The sequence below is a fragment of the Chlamydotis macqueenii genome, chromosome 6, assembly GCF_036417535.1.
Source record: "Chlamydotis macqueenii isolate bChlMac1 chromosome 6, bChlMac1.mat, whole genome shotgun sequence".
Classification (NCBI taxonomy): domain Eukaryota; kingdom Metazoa; phylum Chordata; class Aves; order Otidiformes; family Otididae; genus Chlamydotis; species Chlamydotis macqueenii.
In genome coordinates, this window is record NC_141561.1 from 37265035 (window position 1) to 37289387 (window position 24353).

Sequence of the window (24353 nt, forward strand, 5' to 3'; positions counted from 1 at the left end):
GGTAAATCTGATCCTAAAGACTGTATTGCACAGGCTAGGTCAAGGACATGAACTCTCATCTCCCAGGCAGCTCTGCAACTCCCTGGCACACAGCTTTTATTTTTGGCCTTGTTCATCAGGCTGACCTTCCCCATGGATAATTTCTCCTAGACAGAGCCCAAATTAGGAATAAATATGTAGTACTACACCCGTAGTACTAATAAGCTAGAACTGCTGCTGCTACTCACATCAGCAGTTTTCTGGCACTGGGAAACGACGATCCTCATGATAAAAGATTGCTTTTTTTTCTTCCATTAACTGAAAGAACTAAATACTATTGGCAGAAGACTAATTGTAACTTCAAAAGGTTTACAGCAAGAAGTTTTCTCTCTCACTAGTGCTCCCAAGTAACTCCAATTGTTGATCTCAGTGCACATGCCAGTACACTTATGGAAACAATGTCGTTGCAAGAAACACTGTGTCACCATCTGCCTTTTGGGGACCAGTGACTGGTTCGGGGAGTCGATGGCATGGAAAAAAGGATCACTGATGGCAAGAGGGGACAGGGTACAGCACCCGCCACACAGACAGGCACACAGTGTAAGAGAATATTGTACCGCAAAGCGGAGGGATGCTGCAGAGAAAATGCACCTGTGTAATGCACACAGGGAATGGTGCAGAGATAAAAAAACTTCATCTAAATCAGAGACAGTTTTCAGTCTGTCCAAACCCACCTTGTACTCTCTCCTGCAACTTTCTAATCAGTAGGAGTTTTTTGTTTAGGGTTGTGGTTTAGTTTAGTGGGGTTTTTTTGTTTGTTTTTTTTTTTTTATTAACAGTTTACAATTTTTTGTTACATCACCTCTGCAATAATTTCCATATCTCCACGTCTATTTCAAGATTACACTAATGTTTTACCTGGATATGCAACAGAAGTGTATTTTTCAAAAATATTAACTGATAATTTATATATTTTAATTCTTTCTTAGGGGAAATTTTAAACTAATATAGTTTGTTCTCTTACTCAGTGATTTATTTTCTTCAACTATCTTGGGAGGAAGTTTCCTAAAAGTTTTCCAGAGGTTCACAGAAGTGAATATATAACAGAATCTGTTAGGTTTTATATGCTAATAGCCTGGAGAGGTAAAGATGTTATTTATATCTACAATGTTATGCTGAATTTTTTGTCCCTAAATTATCATATTATTCTACAGAACATTCAGGGTATTTTCTATTAACTTAACAAGTAAGGAAGGAGAGATTTAATGGTTAAAATACAAAGATAACAAGGGTGAAAACACTAATTATAAGCACTAGCTACCCACAAGCCCTCTTAACTGTCTGGAAGGAAACCAGAACCACAAATGACAGCATACAACAAATGAAATATAGCTGACCAAAGATGCCAGGAAGAATGTTTGTTTGGGCACATGATTTGACACATAACTTTGCAATTCAGTCTGTTTCACTGACTACTATTAAAAAAAAATCCTTCATATTAAAAATAATGACATCCAGTATTAGAAAAACACAGCTGGACTGCTCAGCAGTTTCCTTTAAGAGTATTCTAAAAATAAAATACAGAAGTTTGTCTTTGTAATATGTATTCAAGAAGGAAGAGAAAGATTACTCTGCTTTAAAATAGAACATTATTTTCAGGGTGTTGTAATTCAATTTCTTCACTCCTGTAAAGTTTCATACACTATCCTTTTTGAAGACAACTTATAATTAATTCTCAAAGCCTAGTGATAACAAACTAATTTATACAGTACATATTTGTAAAGATGTAGTGCTGTCTTAAACAACAGCATTTTTATCTTACCTACTGCTGTCTCACTTAGATGCCTCTTCTTTCTTCCTTCCAACAGCTGGTCAGATGTTCCTGACACTGACTGAGATTTGGAATTAGATAAATAGCCACTGCTATGTTGATTATAGTCTACAACAGAACAAGCATGTATCAAGTTGAAAACTTCTTTTCCATTGGCGCAATTTACAGGCAATCTCAACTGCTGAACTATTCATAATGGAAAAAACCCTAGACTTCTGATAGGAATCCAAATAGTAAACAGTACTGCAGTCAGGCAGTTTATAAATTGAATCTCCTCAGAGCAGAAAGTACTAACAAATGAATGAAAAATGGTCTTGCAAATATTAAAATATTTTGCTTTACGTACCATTGTCTGGAGATCCTTTAAAGTCTGCTCCCAAAGATGAGGTATCAACAGGTTCTCCTTTGATGTCATCCTTCCTTAATAATGTTTCAAAGTATATGTGAAGAGGAATATCTAATAAAAAAAAAAAAAGAAATCCAAAGGGAATGGCATCTATAGCAGAAAGATAGCAACCTATGAGCCAATGAATGATGTATCATCACTAAAGGTCTAGGAATCGATTACACAACACTATGTAATATAATCTATGAGCAATATGCTGCCTTGGCTCCTTCAGCTCATGAAGGACAGCAGTGCTAAAGTCACTCCTGCGAGGACCGATCGCTTGTCTATATAGTGGCAGGGTCTTCACATGGTCAAGCTGAAAACAATATAGGAGAACATGTCCTGAAACTGGTGAGAGCCAAAGGAAAACTCAATAACAGCATCCCAAAAGAGCCCAGACAGACATTGCAAATAAGTGATTTTTGCATGAGTAAATAAGAAAATTTGAGGCAAGGTAATTCTCAGCAAGATAGTTATTGTATGAGTGCCATCCTCCACTTGCAGTCTTTTCTATCAGTCATCTAGGTAGTATATAAGATAATCTCCAGTAATTGCCTGGAGGTAGGATCTCAAGGTACCTATCTTTCTATTAACAGGAAGTTAGAGTTATGCCATGGTAAAAAGAAATCCATTTTTCAGCCGTGAAGCTACACTGCCATACGTGCTGACCAAGGCAGTATGCTTAAGTGGTTCCAAGATCTCCTGCACTAAGAGCTTCTAAGAGAAGCTGACAAGACAACTCAGATCAAGGTAGGTCTCAAACCTAAGGAATGCTCTTGAACAAACCTCAGTGCAGGCACACACACTTTGTAGATTAACAGTCCTTTTTTTTTGGTGTTCAAAGTAAGAAAGAGCAAGGTTGTCTTACTCTGGAATAAACAATGTCCATATCTGCAATTGCTCTAGAATTGTTCTTCAGAAAAACAAGCTCTGGAGGGTATCAACTGAGAGGAAGCCTGGGGTCTTCCCCTCTTGACTAACTCCTGCACAAAACCCCAGACGGTGAAGAGCACACAGTGCACTTTTCCTGTAATCTGAAAAGCCTTCAGTTCAGCCTTTTGGGTACAGGTAATTAATGCTTTTGGAAATCGTTACTGCTGGGAGTCTAGAGGTAATTTCAAGGTGCGTTCCTCCTTTCTCTGTCTGGCAAAGGCTGCAGTAGGGCAATGTAATTCATTTCCCAAGGGAGTTCTAACTAAGAATTAGTCTGCAAAACATCTCATGTGGTAAGGAATTCACCCACTGTTGTAAGGCAGGAAGGCTTAAGAAAAATAGGTTTCTGTCTGAAAAGCCTTTCCTGAAGCAACAGTACAAGAAAGAAGAGAAATTAAGTAGAAAGAAGTGCGTCAACATAAGAAGCAGGCTTGGTGACTATTATGTTCAGAATGAGAAGAGCTCTGAGGGCAGGGCCAAAGGGTGGTCACTAAACGGTTTTTGATTACATACAACCATAGCCTCATGTGCCTTCAGAACGTGCCTGGATACTTTCAACACATTCTGCTACCTAAAAAGAGAAATGTATTTCAATTTGTTACAGATCTAACTAGATATTTTGTCACAAGACTTAAAAGTGACGGGTAAAAGGCTGTTTCCCCCCAAGGTTTTTGCTATGTTTCCTAATCTGCTTCTGAGTAAAACATAAGTAGGTCTGAAAGGTTTATTAGTCACCTAATATTAAAGTAAATTAAAGTAAAGAAACAAACAAAACATTTCTCCTGGGTTTTTTTTTTTCCTGGGGAATCACCTGGCTGTCTCAGAGTTTTTATTATGTGCTCCTGTATTTTAATTAAAAGAGCAGGAGAGTTTGTTTCACTTTATCCACAGGCTAGGTGCAGAAATACCAGAAAGCCAAACTTCTTCGATACAAACTACAATTTTCCAATTATCAGAGTTCAAGTTTAAAGAAGTGCTTTTACGCTTAAGGGATGCTGCAACCACTGACATGCTTTTGGTCAAGATTCTTGGTAATATGGAATCTCTGAAGGCAAGACCTAGAACCACAAGGACAATTCTACTTCCAGAAGCCTGTACACTAGTGAGCCAGTCCCACTGCACTGTATTAGTATGTTGCTTGCAAATTATGAGTCTCCTTTGAAAGCAAAAAAATAGGCACAAAAGAGAATGATATCTGAATCTTTAATTTGAATCTCTCCTCACACACTGAAAAATCAAACTCCCACAGTTTCAAAATGGAACAAATACCAGTAACATTTTTTTAAAAACAGATGAAAGTAAACCAAAAATCTTTTCTTCTATAGTGCTGAAAAACTTTTTCATTTTGAAGAAAGTGGTAAAAAATGTGGGCACATCACAAGTAGTATTTTAAGATAAGTTATCCCTTTCCAGAGGGAATACTAAGGAATCTGCAAAGAAAATATTAAACTGAATCCTACCAAGTCGGAAAATTTCTAGCATGCATTTATTGACGATAATTATTTCATATGAAAGAACATAACAAATAGACTAGCAGTCTTCATGAGGAGGTAGAGACAGTAAAGTACACAAAGCACAGACTAGAGCATGAATCTAACCTCCTTCAAAAGCAAAGACTGCATCTGAGCAGGAAACACTAGGTCTAGCACTTTTTTCCTGTCTCAACTACTATTAACAAGGCTAAGGCTGAAAACAGAACAAATATTCCTCAAAAGAAAGATGTTCTTGTTATCAAAACGAAGCTAAAATAATATTTTTCTTCCTGCATCCTGGCAAAGTGACCAACAGTAGCCATGACACAATCCAAAGCCTTTTAGTTTGGTTTTTTTTCCATCATGATTAGAGTCATCTAAGAAAATTTCAATATTCTTGTTAAACCTCCTAGTCTCCCTTAAAAGTAAGGTAGGAAGAAATGCAAGGGGCATGGCCTTATATCAGCATCCTTGAATAGACTCCTAAAGAAACACTTAAAAAACCACCCCAAAAATGCACTGTGGTGCAGTAAACTTTGCATAGAAACAGAAGCCAGGAATCAATCTGATTAGTGAGACAAGCTGGCCGTCACCCAGGGAGTGTGTGGGGACAGCTCACTGCAGGGATTTGGGAACTGCCGCCTAACGCCCTCGGCTCTTGTCCAGCTAGGCTGTCAAGAATCACAGGGTAAGTCATGGAGAGTGTGCATAAAGAAGAAAGATTTAAGAAGTTTTTTTCTGTCCTCTCCACAACAGAGTCCTGCTGACTGGGATATTTGCTGTAGCACTCCTGGAGTGTTTTCTTCCTCCTATCTGCTCCTCAAAATAATTTCCTCTTTACCCCATACATGGGATGTAAACTCTCATAAGCTTGCAAGAGTTGAGACCTTCACAGGATTCCACGTCCACACCTGGGTCTTCTCCACTGGCCAGTGATAAGTTCTCCAAACCCAACTTACTTTAATCCCTGACTTCCTAATACCAGGCTGGAGTGTATACACTGTCAGTGTGGGAAGACAGTGAGTTTGATTTAAAGACTCAAGCAGTTCCATGGAAGTTCCAGCTTCACATTCAAGACCATTTCATGGCAAAGTAGCCCCCTAGAAAAACAGCATTCCTGTACTGGTCAGCAGCTACGTGGAAATCAGTTTTTTTCCTAACATAAATAAATAAAAACCCAAACAAAATCTAACAGTATTAACCCCTTCTGCTGGTAACAGCACTTAATATGCTACTTTGAAGCACAAAGTACCATCAAGTTGCACCTGCACTAGCGCCGCTGTCAGAGGCGCTGCATTTGAGTTACTTACCTGAAGGGAATGACAGGACTGGATGGAAGGAAGAGTCTGGCTCTTTCACATAATCAAGTATTTTAGATTGTTCACTGTACTCGCTACTGCTGAAAGCAGAGGCTGGCAGCGTACATGATAACGGAGTTTTGTATGGAAAGGAGGCATCTCGAGATGGCCAAGTCTGAAAGGATACACAGAAACAAAGGTTAACTTCCCCTTTACTCACTTTCTTCAAATTAGACCAGGGGAAAAAAAAAAATCTGAGTGACACTCTTCAATATGAGAAGAAGAAAAAATATTCTTAGAGACTTTGGATAGTCTAAATATGACTTACCTCCACTTATCATGGACTACGGCACACAATACAAAGAACACGAAAATAACTTTCTATTACGCCCAAGAAACAGTTGTCAAAGTTTCCAGAGAAAATGTAACTGTTTCCAATCGTTATTCCGATACATCCTATGACAAACAAACACCCCTTAAAATTCCACTCCAACACAACAGGCATGATACAGATGCACAAACAAAACTAACACCAGGCTAAATACAGAGGTCTCCTCCATTTATCCCCTTAGTCTTAGCAAGATTCTTAGTATCAATATCTCTGGTCAGTTTGAGCTCATACATTTTAATGCAAGAAACAATATTAAATATTTTGAGCACACCATGTACTTACATAAAGCAAGAGGGCAAAGTCCGGACCTTTTTATAATTTAAGTAACAGATAAGTGACACAAAGAAAAGAAGATACACAGCAATAAATACAGAAAGGGATGCACTAAGGATTGATTAGTAGGTTGTAAGAGCACTTGCTAGGAGAAGGAGAGCTGTGAAGAAAGACTGTGCCACTTTCAGCCTTACTGGATACTAGTGGTAGTAACCCCAAAGGTACCAACATTTTTAAGAGCTTCCATCAGTTTTTGATACTTTGCCAAATCCTCCGGAGTCCTGTAAAGACGAACGGAGGGAAAGTGACACTCGGGTAGTTGGAGGGTCTCAGCCTAATGCTGTGCAAACCGCCACATTTATCATCTCCTGAAAGAGGATTTAAATGTAAAAGACTCTAAGAATGAATATAACAGTGATCATTTGATTTTCTTATGTTTTTTTTTATGGAATTAAAGGAAAACACCTAGCAGGTGCATCAGAGGCAAGACAATCAAATGAACATCACTTGTATTTTTCAGTACTTCTGCTTTCCAAATCCAATAAATCTCTTTAGCTGCTTTTTCCTGCCTGAAATATTCCAGGTTGTATTCTAGTAGTGCAACTATCTGTTAGTGATGCAGTGACTATATACCATCACTTACTGAAATCAGTGCTTCCGTCAGGTGGCATCGGTATTCAGAACCCACTCAGAAAATATCCCATTAAACTCAGAAAATATCCCATTAAAACGTTCCCCTTTCTATCTCTTCCCTTCTTCTCAATCAACAAATTCAGTACACTGGTACTGTATTGCAGGAACTATTAAAATAAAGTGAGCATGTTATGATGCCGGAGTAGAGGAGACCCTGTGGTGGTGGATTGTTGTATTTTACTTCTTTTTTTTCCACAGGAAAACACTAACAGTCCTAAATCCACCTTGATCTCCACACACAGGTGTATGCAGAATTACTTTCAACTTAATTTGGAAAGAATGCTTCCCTAGCCCAGGACTGCTTCAAACCAAGGTTGTGTTATTTTCCTGTGACAGACACATAGGACTCCACCTGTTAAACTTCAAACTTCCATGAAGTGCTGGCAGACCTGGGACCTGCATTTGGAAACACTAGATGGATAAATGCTAAAGCAAATTGAATGTTTCCCATTATATGGACCATTAAACTAAAGCTTAAAGGGCTTTTAGGTAGTTGCTCTATCTTCAATGCAGTAAGGGCTTGCTTTTCAAAAATGTACAAAAGTGCATTTCCCCTGGATATCTGGTTTCTAGAAATGAATTAGTTTCCTGAATCTCCACAATTTAAGCTGCTTGCATTTTTTTTTTTACAGAAATGAATCCATATTCATTTCTAATTTTCACTAATTACCTAGGAAAAAATATCTAGAAAATATATAGATAAGACCAACACATTTAGTCCTAACTTGCCTTTTCTTGCTTTAATTCACTTTAGTTCCGAACAGATTTAGACTATAGCTTAAAGCTAAGCCTGCTCAAAAACATGCATTCATGGTCGAATAACCTCCACAGTCTCAATCTATTTTGAAACAGTATTAACATTCATTTGCCAACATCAGTAAATGCAAAATTCTTTTCCTCATCTTGCCTGTTGTGGGAGTTACAAACCCTTATGCCTGAATATGCGCGTTATTTCCTTGAATGCTCTGGCATCAACATCTAAATAATTAAATCTCTCATTAAGTCAGTTCATAGCTTACTTAGCAACAACTAAAACATCAGTGTGTTATCAACATTACTCTCATACTAAATCCAAAACACAGCACTATCCCAGCTACTAGGAAGAAAATTAACTCTATCCCAATTAAAACAATATTTCAAAAGAAAATAAGGACTTATACAGAAGCAAGAGTAATTTTATTTAAATGTCTGTGAAGTTACTAGAAGAAAAGCTAAAAAGTCTGCCAGTGTCTGTGTTCCTAGCTACCAGATCTGGTTTAAATTTCTGACGGAGCAGTTTTCCACTGGGAAATGCTGAATTAGTGAAATCATGATGTTTGTCAGGAATGTTGATTTAATCAACCCTTGATGAAAAAATTTCTGAAGCCCTTCATTCTGGAACGAAAGTGTGTTGCTCAGTCAAAGAATATGCTTCAACCTTATTGAAACAAAACTGAAGAACTGTTTACTGGAAAACTAAACTCTCCCCCATTCCAATCCAGTATAGAACACAGTCTACAACCCAATTGGCTCTTACAGCAGTTAATTACTGATTTTGTAACACGACAACAAAAAGTCCGCCAAAACCCAACTGAAAACAACCCCACAAATATATCCACTCAGCCACAGCAATGACAAGTGGTTTCATGAAAACCAACACATAAAGCTTTTAGAAGAGAGGCCTCTACAGCACGCCTGACCACAATGCCAACCATTCAGAAAGCAAGAAAGACTACCCAACTTTTATCAATTTTTCCCCTGCTATACTATACCTCGTACATCGCCTGGAACAATTTTCTTCATTACTGAAATACAAAACCTCACGCTTCCTGAGCTTAAGTAGATATGAAGAGTAACATTACGTTAAATTGATTCTATCATGGAAAAGAAAACACACTGTATTTAACAAGAAATCGGAAGTGTGCAAGCTTTCACCTTCAACTAAAATAACAGTTCTGTTTTAAACTTCATAAGAAGTGGTGTCACCAATACAACTAAATTTTCTGAAGTATTATGGATTTTAATCTTCTTGGGATTTTTTTCCTTCATACTGTTTTACTGGGTCACAGAAAATCCAGTAAGCAATTTATTTTGATATTCAAAACAATTCTTGCACTTGCTTATGATAAATTGATGCATTAGCCAAAGCATGACGGACTCATGGCTGTTCCAGAAGGGTCAGAAGGCTGAACAGTACTCGCCAAACACCCTTCAGCACAGAAAAGTTTTATGAAGCGTGTCGTAATTGAAAAGAAAAATGTTTTGTGTTTTCAGTTAAAAATTGTAAAGTGAACAGTCGTTTCATGGTTTCAGCTACTGATCACTAAAACTGTAATTTCTGGAAACACGCCTAAGTGTAGCAGTACAGACAGTCATAGTTAATTATACCAATGGGTGTAAATCCAGTAAGTTAATTAAGTTAGCTCAAATACATTCTGCTGAATACCTGTCACATCTGCCTCTGATTACTCTTATAAGTCCTAAAAAGGGAAGGAAAAAGCATTTATTCTCCCTACACACAAACTCAGCACCAACAAATTCATCCGCCTGTGGCTCCTCTGAAGCTGTCGAAAAGGATAAAGTGGCAGAGCCTGTGGGAGAGACTAGTTTTTCCAGGAACAGAACTGAGACTTTCATAAAACACTAGCCACAGCTTCCTCAGCATCTGACTTGCCTCAAATTCAGATTTTTAGTCAGTGTCATAAAAGGAGTGGTAGCTTCTACCATGCTTGGAGATCACCCAACTCTCAAAAGTATACATGGAGTGTCGTTTCTTTAATCCTGTTATAAGCCAATGGGAGGTGGACTCCCACTTGCTCTGTGGGAGATGTATGTCCTCAACATCCTGAAACACAGACTTTTTGTTCAACTAGGAAACCAATTGAAAAGTCAAGGTTAGTGCTTAATCTTTGACCAGTTAAATCAAGCGAAGGAAAGACATGTTACACCACAAGGATATCTTTTTAAAAATGCCATGTAGGATTTAAGAGATGTGATCAGTAAAACACTACAGAAATGTGATAATAAGGTAAAGGTGCATAACTGTGAAAAGCACACTTCAGATTTTTCATTCTGGAAAAAAAGAATTCACAGGCTGACTGGCTTGCTGTAAACCTCACAAAGGATGGAGTTAGTTCCACTGGCAGTATCACAGTATCACAAAGCTAAAGGTGTTCTCCCTCCCTTCCTCCCCAAGTAGACATCAGTCTCGTTAAACACTCAGAATAGCTGAATGCATACAAATCCTTTTTTTTCCCCATTCAGGTTTTGTTGATTTTTAACTAATAGAAGCTTTATTTTTAAACTTCCAGTGTTAAAATAGTGATTTTATCAACTACTATTTTCACTTACAAACTCGGTAAACCATAACCAAGGGATTCTCCTCCCCAGACCAGAAGACTAACATATTCACAGAAGCACTGAACCATTTTCATTGAAGCAGGATGCATCCTCTTCTTGAAACCAGTTTACAGGAGACTTGGCAACACAACAACATTCCCTGTATTCATGGCTTTTTAGAAGTCAGCAATGCCAGGAAACTATGCAGAAGGTGGTGGTGGAGCCAATATCTTAGGGATATCAAGAAGGAGGATGACAACCAGTAGATTCCTTTTAGCGCAGTTAAGGGGAAATGACTACGTCACTGCATGAAAGGCAAAACTTCTACCTAGCTAGTGAATAATATGCTTGATAGTTACTGCTGTAGGCAGTCCTGATTCTTAAATGTACAGGGAGCTAGAGAAAGCAGTAAATTATAACAGCCACAAAGAATTCACCTGTTATCTCCTTAAATGCAAATAAACCACAACACAGGATAATGTGGTAGAGGAAATGGGACTGTATTCTAGGAAGCAGGTGCTAAAAATATTTGTCCCCAGACAAATGTATCACCTGGCAGAAAACAGGGTACGACTTCCACACCATATGCAACATTCTCATTAAGCACGTTGTTTGCACACACATCCTTCTCCCTGTCCCTTATTCTCCTTTCCTGGTAGCTGTAGACCACTGGCAGATATCAGACACTTAGCAAGTAAGATACCGGCTCTGCATGCTGGGTATAATACAAATTACAAAAGTAAAAGTACAAGACTTGGTGAAAAACTGCTATGTATTTATCAAGTGGCATCTACAAAAAGTATCACTGGCCCTAAGCATGCACTAGGAATGTAGCAGGACACAAAAACCATAGAACTGGCAAGAGAACTAGATTAAAATAAGCAACCCAAACCCTAGAATTTAAATACTTTTTCCTGCGTGTTTCAGAGCCTTCTGGAGAAACACTCACTTTTTTTCCCCCTTCTTATTTTTTCTTTCAAACCACTGAACAAAAGCAGATATTCTTCTGCTCTCACTTAACTCCTGTTTGAGACTGATGAGAAAAAATGTGGCGATACTCAAGAGTTGGCAACACTATACCAACTGTTTGTGGTATCTAAAATGTAAGCTTTTGCACCTCAATTTCCAATTTCCAGAGTGTTGGCACCTTTGCAAATCTGAATTCTGGTTTTCTCCATGTGTCTCAGTCCACACTACCACCTCTTCCTCCAGCAGATGGAGATATGAATACAATGAGAATTTTATTTAAAAAACCCACCATGCTCTACAACCCTGCAAAGAAATGGATGGGACCAAAACTGATAGTACTCAGATCTCACTACTCTACTGCCTTTTACCTTTATTTACAGCTGCACAGAATTTTCATAGATTGAAACACTACCTAGCCTCAATGACATCTCTTGGTGAAGCATGACTTGAAGGAAAAAAAAAAAAAGTGGAACTGGTATCATTAGTTAGAATCTTAAATGAGAAACTAACAAAATGTACTGGCAAAACAAATTCCTTGTTACTAAAAAAACCCTGCAGCAAACCACACAGATAAAAGACTAGAAAAGAAAACATCAGGACATGTCAGCTAAGCAAAGACCTCTCTGAGAGTTTCTGAGCAGTAACAACACTTGTCTTCTTTAAATGAAATTATTAAAACTTTTGATATCTCACAGATATCTTCACCTTTAGGCAAAAATAGGCAGAGATGCAGACACTATAGGTCCTCAATACAGGAAAAACAGGAGAATCCAGGTGAGGGGGAAGCAGTTATAAAAGCAACAACCACTGGGAAATGATTCAATTGGAGCTCAGGTCTTCAAGTCCTGACACCGATCTCCTACTCAGACTTTCTTGGTTTTAATGTTTTGATACTCTTTGCCTTCTTTCTTAGTGTTAAAACTACTGTATGTGCATTTTATAGGAAGAGACAATGACCCAGAGGTTGTTTGACTCACTAGCTGTAGCAATGCAAACGAGCAGCTGATTTAGAATTTTGAACGAAGCACTCTCAGGCTTCCAACCCCTGCCCGCAAGCACACATCCTCCTACTTGATCATGCCTGCAGTTTACTCCTTTGTGCTATCCTGCATGCAAGTTTTAATACTCATTCAAAAGCCACACTGAAGAAATGCACCACTAAAATCATGTCCTCTAGGCTAAAGCACAGACCGCAATCCCAATCTGCGCATGTAGATTACTCTGAGTGGTTTGGGCACTGATTTAAGATCAAGAAATGGCCTAAGCTCTTACCAAGCTACTTAGATAATGAAAGAAGAAAGATACAAACCAGATTCCAGCCAAAAGATAACTCAGAGATCATCTGTGGTACTTCGTCATTTTGAATTAGGGGACAAGCGGATTTGGCCCCAAAGGATGTTTTTCAAGCTCCTGAGGATACTGGATGGTGACAAATAAACCAACGAACCTGCATCCTGTTTTATTTATCTCCACTGCAGTCTATCTTGTAGATCTGGCAGGTCTTCTAGAGTTTCATGGAGTTCTGCTTTTTCTTTTAGATACTACTCTGTGTAAGCATTATTTAAATACAAGAGCAGGGGCAGGCGTAGTCCTCTTCAGAAAAGAAATGCAGCAAAGCAGAGGACAATGCAGGGCACCCCTCAACAGGCACTTGGAGGCTACTAGGTCACTAAATACTCAAACTTTTGACAGTGTTGTAAATGTGTGTGGCATGGCAGTAGATAAGAGAAAAAAATGTGGCTGTCTTCCCAGTGACCTTACAAACTGACAGATGGGATAGCAGTTCAGTTTCATACTTCGCTTTTCCTAACATGGATGCTGAGGGGCGGAGGGGACAGATGAGTTTCCCAAATGAATCTGAAGAGATGTGAAGGACAACCCTCTGAATGCCATTCGATGAACAAAGGGTACAAGCAGTCAGCTCAAAAAACCCCACAAATTCTTCAAAGTTATCCCAGCATTTCTTAATCTCCTACACACGGGAAGTCTGCATTTTGCTGTGATTCTCTGGTCAGAATTCTTTAGTCATCGACTGCTCAGATTAGTTGCACAGCGGCATTGCCCATCAGCACTGCCAGGCGCTCGCTCGACAGCTGTTTGCGCCAGGCACCACGAGGAAGCTGGTGCAGGAGCTGTGATGTTCAGAAGATTCAGTTTTCTCCTCAGACTTTGGCAAGCTGGTCTCTGTTAAGTCCACATCTGCTGCAGGGACGTGGCAACAAGCCTTACCTAGCTCCAGCTTGCTCTCAGGCCAGTGGCCTTAAAGAAACGGGAGTACCCATGATGCCAGGGGCTATATAAATTAGTGAAACTTTAAGAAATACGGGAGAAGCACTTGCTAGAGATGGCACACTAACATCATATTAAAAATCCAACTCTTTTACATGCTGCTAAGAAGTATCTCCTTTTTCTATGAAAGGCCAGACGAAATTTGCTGGACTACTACTGGGAATATAAATGCATTTTTGAAGAAAACTAGGTATCAGTCCCAGAGGCCACTCCCCATTTTGCACCTGTCTAATCTAGTAGTAAGTCTGGGCTGATAGCCAGTGTTCCTCCATTACAAGCTGAGCAATCTCATCACAGCTGCGTAACCAAGTGGAGCAAGTACAGGACTAAGAAAGTGACAAGGCCTGTTAGAATAAGATTTCTTGAATGAAACAATACAGTGATGATGGCTCTTAATCCAAAGACTCAATATCCATTTAGGTTTGACTGTCAGAATGTGCTGGAAATGTCCAGTCCAATTTTATCACTTACTTCCCCAGCAGGATCCCTGACACACTGTTTTTAACCAACGCTGTGTAGAGGTTTTGTTTACTGCTTTACCTTAATTTTGAAAACTTTGAGTTTGGCGCTTGCATAAAGTCTGAAGCTGACAGCTTGATTGCTGCCACCACCTCTTATTTTCTCAGGGAACACAAGCAGAATCTATCTGTAGCACATGACACAGATCTCCACATTGCCTCTTGGTTAACTTCTCCACGGAGAGGATATTAGAAAGCTGAGTCTAAACACGGCTTTTTGAGGCAAGAGCTGCAGTAACCATAAACAGCATTCCCTACAGGGGTTTTTACCACACTGTCTTTGGGTCATCTCTGCACTTCGGTACAGAGCTGGGTTAGTACATGGTAATCCAGCATTAGAAAAGTCAAGAGCACAGAGCAGACACACAGTTGCACCAGCTCCAATATTTGAAGCCTTAACTAGCAACTTAAAACCACACTTTTTGATTGCAGTCTACAATCAAAGGTAAACTACAGTTTTATCTTTATCTCTACAAGTCAAGGCAAACTACAGAGCATGCAAAGCAGTTCAGCTGGTACACTCTGCTTTGAACTCCTGCTGCTGGATTGCAGAAACGAAGTTTCTGTTCACAAGGTTCTACTGTTATTTTCTGAACCACACTGACTCTGGTCCAGTTTTCAAGAGACAGACACATAGGCAGTGCTCGTTGAAATATGACATACTTCAGCCTGCAAGATACAGGATTCTAGAAGAGCCTGCTATTTAGAAGTTGCATCTGGAGTGGAAACCCCTCATGTTTAAGTAGAAGGAAGGGAAAGTCCTGGAGTCTGTTGCTGAGGAGCAGTCTCCACAGCTGCAAGAAGCACTTGTGGTATTTAAGGCACCAGTCAGGGTATGAGGCCTCCAACCTCTTTATCAGGACATGGATTGGACTGAATGGGAAACAAGGAAGTCCAAGTCACCAACAGTCTCCTTGGTTAACATAAGGAAGATGAAAAGCTTAAGTGTCCAGAAGGTAGAGTTCCCAAACTCTAACCCTCCCCTGTTCCTGCTCTAGGCAGGCTGCCGAGTCTTTAAGCCCCACTGCCAGGAAACTGGGAAGTCAAGCTAGTAAGAAACCCAACAGCTTTTCAATAAAACACATTGCTAAAACTAGGACATTTCTGCAATTTTGCAGAGGATGTTGAATCAGCACACTCATACAGAACATCCTTGCAGGGGAAATTTCTCCCCAGACCACTGGTACACTTAGTAAATCCTAGACAGCCAGCTGAGGAGACACCGCAATTCAGCTCAATATAACATGCTTTCAAAAGGCAAAGTAAAATCAAGAAATTAAAACCGCTTGGGATTAACACTACTCTAAAGAATGAGTTCATATTGTCTCTGTTCCCAAATTAGACTGTTGCTTTAAATACCACAGGTAAACTCGTTATATATTCTTACTAGCAATATGTTATTAATATTAGACATGAACAGATATGCCTTGCCCTGCACAACAATGGGTTTTTTCCCATTTTAAAATATTAATTCCTTTGTAATGCAGAAAATTTTTAAAGAGTTTTAAAGCATTCATAAAGTGTCACAAAAAAGGCAATATAACTAATCAGCAACAGCAAAAATGGAAACAAGATTAAGATACTGCAATTTAATTTCCTAGAAAATAATGTGCCACCAGCTGTGTAAACTTTACTGTAGCTAAAACAAATATTCTGAAAACAAGCATGCAGCTGATTTACACTGTAACGTGTTTCCTCAGCAGACAAGCCTCCCAAGGAAGCCCCCGAGTTGTCTCTTAGACTCCACAAATGCTTTAAAAACAGCCATACAACAAACCGATTTGATAAGCAGCATTCTGAGCAATCTTTAATTTTTATGTTGAACTCATTAACTCTGAGCTCCTGCTGACACAGCTAGCACCTTCTGCCACATATACTATATGCTCCTGGAACATAACAAATAACCAGCATAGCACGCACCATTCTTCTGACATACCAAACAAGATACACGCAGACTCTAGCAGCTGGACTCTTTGGTTTTCTCTCCTGAAGAGGGGCGAGAGCTTACCTGCTGATTCCAGTAACAGGCATTGTGCATTCTGTAGAGTTTCCTCTTCTGGAAACTATGAAGTGGCCTTGTTCGGGCAGATGTGCTCACATTAGCCGCGGAGAGAGATCTTAGTCTTGTCCTGTCTCTTCTTCTTTTCTTGATGTGCTGATGATCAAGCAACCAGCTGCTTGAAGAGGATACCTCTCTGTTGTCTGAAGCTCTGCAATTTCAGATTAATGGGGAAAGCAAATACAAAAAGTTAAATATGCTGCACATGCACAGGCCAAGATTTCATACATCAGTTAGCATTAAATATTTAATCCTAAGATAATTTTATAAACACTAAGATGTCTCAGGAAACCACATATGTGCTTTGTTTGCAGGTTTAATTCTATGTTAGGTTATGAAAGGAAGTTTATTGCTCTTTTTCACCTTTCACGTCAAAATGAAGTTAAACCCTTCAGCATATAATGGTTTTTGGTTTTTCCAAATGCAGGAACTCTCTTTCTAACACTCCAAACACCCATGAGTTTTAAGTTACAATTCGTATTTCCCTACAAACTTACATTCCACTCAAGACAGCAGTCATGCTAACACAAAGGAGACCTAGAGTCATGCCATAATACTTCTGAGATTTTCTAATTTTTCTCAAGAACTGAAATTCAAGTAAAGCTTTACAAACCAGTGTTCATTCAGTATAGGGGTTGCAACTCACAGTGAAGCATTTGTGTAAAAATTAAGAACTCTGCACACCTAATTTAACCAACACAAGGCCATTAAACTTTATTTCCAGTGACATGCCAACAGACCTCTCCAACAGAGCTGAAGTCCAGCCTGGGGGAAGCTCTCAAGGAGGAGCGAAAGCCTAGCCTCTTTGTCTTTAAGACCTAGAAGCTGTTTAGACCCAGATGATTTGGAAGAACGCAAGCTCAGCTGCAGTCACAGTGTAACGGAGTCTACATGAACACACGGAAAGCTTCATTTTAACATTAAATCTCACTCTTACCTGCAGTCCTTTCAAATCCCCCTCAGTGTCATAGCATCATCCCTCCACAACCATACGTACAAGCACACTTGCTGTACTCACGTCCTTAGTAATACAGTATGCAATCACAAAAGTTAGGTGACAACACAGGGCCAAGAGTGGTAGAAAATCCTTGTGTGTAACAACCTTGGATCACTCTCACCAACCTACAGCCTGTCTGCTCACCAGAACAGGGGACACTACAAGGTGACCAACCACACTGCAATCCCATGATTACTAAACTCAAAGCATCTCATGCTTAGGTTTACTTTAAACATGAACTATTCAGAGAATAGAAAGGTTTGGGTTAGAAGGGACCTTAATGATCATCTAGTTCCACCTCTCCTGCCATGGGCATGGACACCTTCCACTGGACCAGGTCCCTCAAAGCCCCATCCAACCTGGCCCTGAACACATCCAAGGATGGAGCATCCACAACTTCTCTGGACAACCAGTGCCCCACCACTCTCACAGAGAATAATTTCTTCCTTATATCTAATCCAAATCTAACCTCTTTTAGTTTAAAGCCGCTACCCCTTGTCCTATCAGTACATGCCCTTGCCAAAAGTCCCTCTTCAGCTTTCTTGTAGGCTCCATTGAGGTACTGGAAGGCTGCTTCTCTACCCTCCTGGCCTCCATCAGGTGGGGTCTTATGAAAGTGGAGTAGAGGGAGAGACTCACTTCCCTTGACCTGCTGGCCACGCTTCTTTTGATGGAGCCCAGGATACGGCGCAAGCACATACTGCCGGCTCATGGTGAGCTTCTCATCAACCAACATCCCCCCCAAGTTCTTCTCCTCAGGGCTGCTCTCAATACATTCTTTGCCCAGCCTGTATTTGTGCCTGGGATTGCCCTGATCCATGTGCAGGACTTTGTTGAGCTTCATGAGGTTCGCACGGGCCCACCTCTCCAGCCTGTCAAGGTCCCTCTACATGGACTATTCTATCTTTCATATCAAGAGCCTACAACTAATTCCAGTCATTTACTTAAGTAAAAATCGCTATCATCCCTTTTGTTTTCCTCTTCAAAAACAAAAAAACCACTTTACTTTCCATTTGATTTTGATCTCTACTTTCTCAAGCACTTCATACAGCCAGAGTGAGCTCTAGAAGAAGCAAGGGGAGAAGTAGCCAAGAAATGAAGTTAACTTCAGTATGTAACTCTCTCAATTAATTGCACACAAAATCACTACAACAACAAAATACAACAAACAACTGAAACTCACTCGAAAAAACAAGAAGTAGAAGGCAGTGAATTCTCCTGCAGGATTCTCATGATAACCACTCTGTATTGTGCCTAATTACCATCTTTAATGAACAGTTATTTGAAGACTTCAAAACATTTCACAAGAAGTGAAAAAGTAAAATTAACTATTCAATTAATTTTTTAAGATGACATCTAGGAAGGTCTCAAGTCGCTCAGATTCCCTTCCAACACCTAATCACCAACTCCAGTTTAGAGCTACAGCACTGAGAAAATCTGCCAAGTCTTCCCATTCTTCTTCGGGCTTTTATAGGTCATAAGTAGAAAACAATCAGCCTTAGGAAGCGTGCTCCATGAGCACACAACTGTGTTGCTCATAAAATGGGAAGAAAACTGATTCTGGACAGTGTCTGATAAATCGGAAGAGAAGTGCCTTGAAGTTACATAATTAGAGTCCCTCATCATGAAGTTCAGACTCCGAAAAACATTTTTAAAAGCAGGAGCCGTTTCTTACCTGTTTTGTGAAAAAGTCACAGATTCAAGACACAGTCTTCTAACAGCCTAAATTACTCTCTTCTTCCACATAGTCACTTCTATTAGCACCTCTTATTTCAGGGCTATTTTTATTCCAAAACTCAGAGGAATCTTCAGGTTTTTCCCTACATTATTTGTAAACAACTGATACGTCAGGAATATGAATGCTACATGACAGGACCCCTTCATCCTTAAATTTAGGGCACAGTCACACAACCACTTTGGAACAGACGGCAGTTAAAGAAGCTGCCTATCCAAGCTGTTCATTATAATCTCTTTGTGGGTGGCTACAGTCTCTGTGGCAAAGATGCTGAAACAGACGGCGTGGCTAGCTCTTCTTGGAGCCGAGAGCCAGGGAATTATGTTCTGCTGCAGACACTGCCATAAACTCCCCAGCTGTAGTAGGGAATGCTTTCTTCATCCACATGATCTTAATTAAGACCTATGAATAACAGCAAACCCTCCATCCTCAAAAATCACACTATCAGTATCTCAGGAGAAATATCCTACATACCTACGTCTTTTGTAAGACAGGACTGTATTCAATTACCTTAATGCTGTTTTGAGTCTCATACTGATCACAGTCTGTACTGTATTTTAAAATCTTTGAATAAAAGATGAAATTACTAAGAAGTATGGAGTAGTACTGAGAAACATTTTTCTACAATATTAATTTTGAGCTGCTACATTCATCCTGGAAAGCATATCCATCCAGAACAAAAGACTACAAATGGAAAAATATTATCTCCAAACTCCTGAAAAAGTAGCTAGCAAAGATAAATTTGGCCTTGAAGACTAATGTGCTTAAAATTAATGAAGCTGCCACAAAAAACTAATAGTGACCCATGCTGAGGCACAGGTGACATTGGTTATGCATTCCACTAAAGTCCAGTTTGTCACTTTTCCAGAAATAAAATTGCATTTGTGATGACAGAATGCATCAAGTCTGAAATAATCAATAGTAGTGTGTTATTTACTGTATCCTTTCAGTACTTCACAGATATATTCATCTTCCCAGCACTTAAGTGTACTTACAGTGACTGCATAATTGTACAATGTCTTTAAGAACCATACAAAACCCTACCACTTTCAACTTTACAAGGAAGACTCGACTTCTCTTGAAGCTTGCAGAAAGCAGCTCTCTTTTCCTGATTTACTACTGTCATGGTTATCAGTTCCACCTACAGAACTTTACCAAAAATTATTTTCAAAAAAAATGCTACCATAATGTCACCTACCTGAAGGAGATGCCATTGACCAGCTGTCTGTGCCTACAGTTCTTGGCTGAAAGAGATGAAGAAGCTGGAGACAGATTGAGAGGAGCAATTAAACTGCTGATGATCTCACTCAGTTGTGCACTCTGGAAAAAAAAAAAAAATAAAAGGTAGTCAGACTTTTATACAGACCCAACAGCTCAAAGGTCTTAGTGTTCTGTTGTTTTCCTACTTAGGATTCCAGTCACATACACCATGAAATAATCATATTTAGTTTCTTCTTATGAATAACCAAGAGTGGCATGTTTTTTTCTTTCACCATTATTTTGTTCAACTATACCAAAAAGAAAAAAAAACAAACACAAAAAACCAACACAACCCTGAACAACTAGCCAAGGACATTGTTTATACATTTGAATAAGTAGGACACAAAACACATTAGTGATTTTAGTATTTTAACCAAAGGTTTTTTAAAGGCAAAAGAAACCTCACTTTGCAGCTGATGTTACAACAGCTGCAGCCCAGAGCAGATAACTGGCCATTCAACAAGCATTTCCACAGGAAAAGGAGAGGGGGGAGAAAAAAAAAAAAAAAAAAAAAGGTCTGCTGTCTACTCATTGTACATTTTGTTCACTTGAAGTATTTTTCTTTTTTAAAAAGAATCCTCTTCATTGCTCACTGTAGTTTGACAAAGGTGTTTTTACAAAAGGCAATGTAACTACAGGAGGACTATTATAACAACAGACAGAATGGCTAACATCTTCTCGTAATCTCAAAAAGAACAACAGGAAGCCTCCACCCCACCAAAACCCGGACTTTCAGAGCTGCCCCTAAACAAATGCAGCTCATTTGTTAAGAGTAAGAATCACTCCTTATAAAGCAATGAATTGTGGACTGAGTCCAGATAACATTTCACAATGATTTTTTGTTAAATGTCAAATCTTAAAGGCTATTCTGACAATACACATAGCCTTCTTAGAGGAAACTGTGTGTTGCAGACTAAACAGAAATCTGAATTTTAACTGAAATGCTATACATTTTTTTTTAACTTCTATATAATTTTGTAGGATTTTCATTCAGAACTAAGACTGCTTAAAACAAGAATTGCTAAAGGTAAGTTTTCTTTACATTTTGAGGCACTACCACTTATGCAGAAAGAGGCACAAAAAAGTTATTTTCCATTTTATTACAACTCATGTGTTTCCTGTTAATGTTTAAGTGTTGCAATCGGGTAAAAATTTTATGTCAGAATAAAATACTCAGGGATGGATATTAAAGCACAGAATAGTACCTCAATTATAAAAGGTCTGGACAACGCAAAGAACATGTCAGTAAAATATTTAGCAGATTGATTCAAAAATCTCAACATAATTCAATCTATAAGGAGCAAAATCTCTACTGAATATAAAGGCACCAAAACAATGTCAGAATTACAGAACACCAGGAAAAACATACATGTTTTTAAAACATTGCACAGCTCTGAGAAGGACTTGAAAACAGTATTAAGAAAAACTGCCAGGCTCAGTCACTTTGTATTCTTTATGAATTTGTTTTGTTCACAAGCAAAATAACTTATTTTCAACAAAGATATACATTAACATAGGACTGAAGAATTCTGTGGGCATATCTGTGCACATACTTCAGTCTACAGCATTGCTACTCCTGACACCGAACAAGAAACTCAGACCTTCAGAGTTAAGGTTGATTTACGGAACTGATCGTGAGAAAGCAAATCAAACCCCAAAGCTTTTTGTGGCGTAAAGGGCAGAGATCAGATGCAATCTGTGAGATGCCTTAAATGAAGAACACCTTTACTTTCAAAGTAATGTTCAGATCATCAAAGTTCTTGGATCTCTGTTTGCAGCTACTTAGAGATCAGGAAACATAATACTATCGCTTTAATTGTCAAATGTCCTACTGAAAAGTGCGCTTAAGTCTCCAAGTAATCACTTAAAGAGGGGACATTCACCACATTCTAAAAATGCTCTTTGCTTTACCTTGTGCAATTGCCAGCACTAGGCATATACATTTCCTGTTTCATTGCTTCCTCACTCCTGTCTGTTGTGGATAAGATCTATCGAACAGGAGAAGTATTTTAAGAACAGGAAAGTATGACTATCAAATAAGAAAAAATGGCACAGAGATTCAGGAATGGGCATTAGTACCTAAAGCTACTTTTACTCCATTTAAAAAATGTGTGTATGACCAAGAATTTAGGTACAGCAGTAGAGCAACATATTAATGCACCATACTGCCTTTGTTAGGTTTGCTTTATGTTTAACTGCATAAATTTATCTTGAAAACAAATTTCCTGTATCTCCTTCAGCAATGTGATCCTACCACATTCTTTATGTACTTTCTAGCAAAAGAAAACCCTGCTGGAGTCTGTATCGTATTTCCTGGAATTAACCTTGGAAATGACTGTTTTGAACACCATGAAGCGAAACTCCACTCACAGCTACGCCTATGCTATGCCTGTTAAGTACCTGGAATTCCTCAGCTCCTAACTGGAGTCTTATGATGCTTGAAAAGGCAGAGCAGCCATTATACTGTGCTGGGAATTTCTTTTTTGTTTCAAGTGGAACACAAATCCATCTTCAGTTGTACTCTTTCATCTCATATAAGTATTTCCTGAAACAACCTGTGGCAACTCTACATTGAACCTAACCATAAAGGAGAGGTTGGTTTGTGGATAGGTATTAGAAGTGGTTATGTGGCCGCTTTGATGGAAACAAAGCGGTAACACAGACACATCAGAAATAAAAGGTTAATTTGTAAACCTGGTGTACAATGTAGTCATTTAAGCCCTCCAATTCATCAGCACCCACACTCGGGATTGCAAAATACCTTCCTTTTTGGAAGCCATCACCATGGCACCTGCCCTGTTTCTGAAATAAATCATTTGGCTCCCTTGACCATTCAGTTCTTGTTTTACTTTACCTGTTTTTCTATGTTTCGTAAAAGCAGGGTAGGACTGCTGGGTGACATTTCAAAATCATGCTCCGGCAAAGAATCCTGTCTCTCAATGGCAGCTTGCGAATTCCCTGTGGCGTTTAATAAAGCTTCTCGGTCTGTCAATTGTATTTGCTTCTTCAAAATGTCTTTTGGAAATGGGAATTCTTCTAAGATCACCATCCCCTAGACAACAGCAATTGAACACAGTTGGTTGACAACGGATTAAGCCTCCTAAATTATTTTTAAGGGGCAGTCAGACCTGGTACATCCCCCTTAAATCCTCACAGCAACTCTTTGGAGCACTTAAACTACACTTTAAGTACACTTAACAGCTAAATATAGAAATAGTAGGTGGTTTTATTAATGAAAAGCTGCAGCATGTATGCTACTCCTTATAACAGCAATTACTCTAGTGTTATACCACTGCTTAAACATCTGTGCCAAAACTCAAATCAGAACTTCACACTTGTTATACCAACTATATGATCATTTGCCTGCTGATTTAAGAAGAGGTTTTTTTCTGTAAGAAACAACCACCCTTTGATCTGAAGTTGGTTATAATCTTTGCAGCCAATAAATTTTGTGGAAGCATTTTTAAGTGCTCCATTTTTCTTATTCCTATCCATATTCTAAACAAAACATTAAGGTTGTTATTTTTTATGTAGCAGAGATGGATATAATTCGAAACAAAAGCCTTTTACAATTTAATAATTAATTTTTTTAAGGTGAGCATTTTTAGAGTTTTATAATTACAGAGGTAACTATCCTAAATATTCTAGCAATCTGTACAAATGTGGTATCAGACATGGTCTATTGTCTAGAATGTCAACTAATAACATAAATATAACTATATGGTAGGAAAATAACAGAGTTTCATAAACAGAACTAGGAAAAGAATATCCCCATTGTCTTTTCCACATGACAGATTAGAAAAATGTGTCAAATACAATCCCAGGTAAGATCTCAGTTGGCTTGTTTTAACAACTTAAGCTGTTAAACAAAACAATAAGCAAAAATAACTTTGCAACAGTCCAAAACAGTTCCTCAAATAGTCCTTTAATTTGTCATTATCTTGAGCAAA

General features: G+C 38.8%; 1 protein-coding gene across 1 annotated transcript in view; it reads right to left on the reverse strand.

The window, feature by feature from the left end:
• The window catches only part of KANSL1L (KAT8 regulatory NSL complex subunit 1 like), a 63249-nt gene that overhangs the window by 13071 nt on the left and 25825 nt on the right, over window positions 1-24353 (reverse strand). Inside the window, exons 4-9 of the mRNA XM_086751631.1 lie at window positions 23258-23455; window positions 20342-20463; window positions 16361-16562; window positions 5914-6076; window positions 2157-2267; window positions 1802-1918 (exon numbers count right to left, since the gene is read on the reverse strand). Of these exons, the coding sequence (XP_086607757.1) occupies window positions 1802-1918; window positions 2157-2267; window positions 5914-6076; window positions 16361-16562; window positions 20342-20463; window positions 23258-23455 (913 nt within the window). The remainder of the gene's footprint in view (window positions 1-1801; window positions 1919-2156; window positions 2268-5913; window positions 6077-16360; window positions 16563-20341; window positions 20464-23257; window positions 23456-24353) is intronic.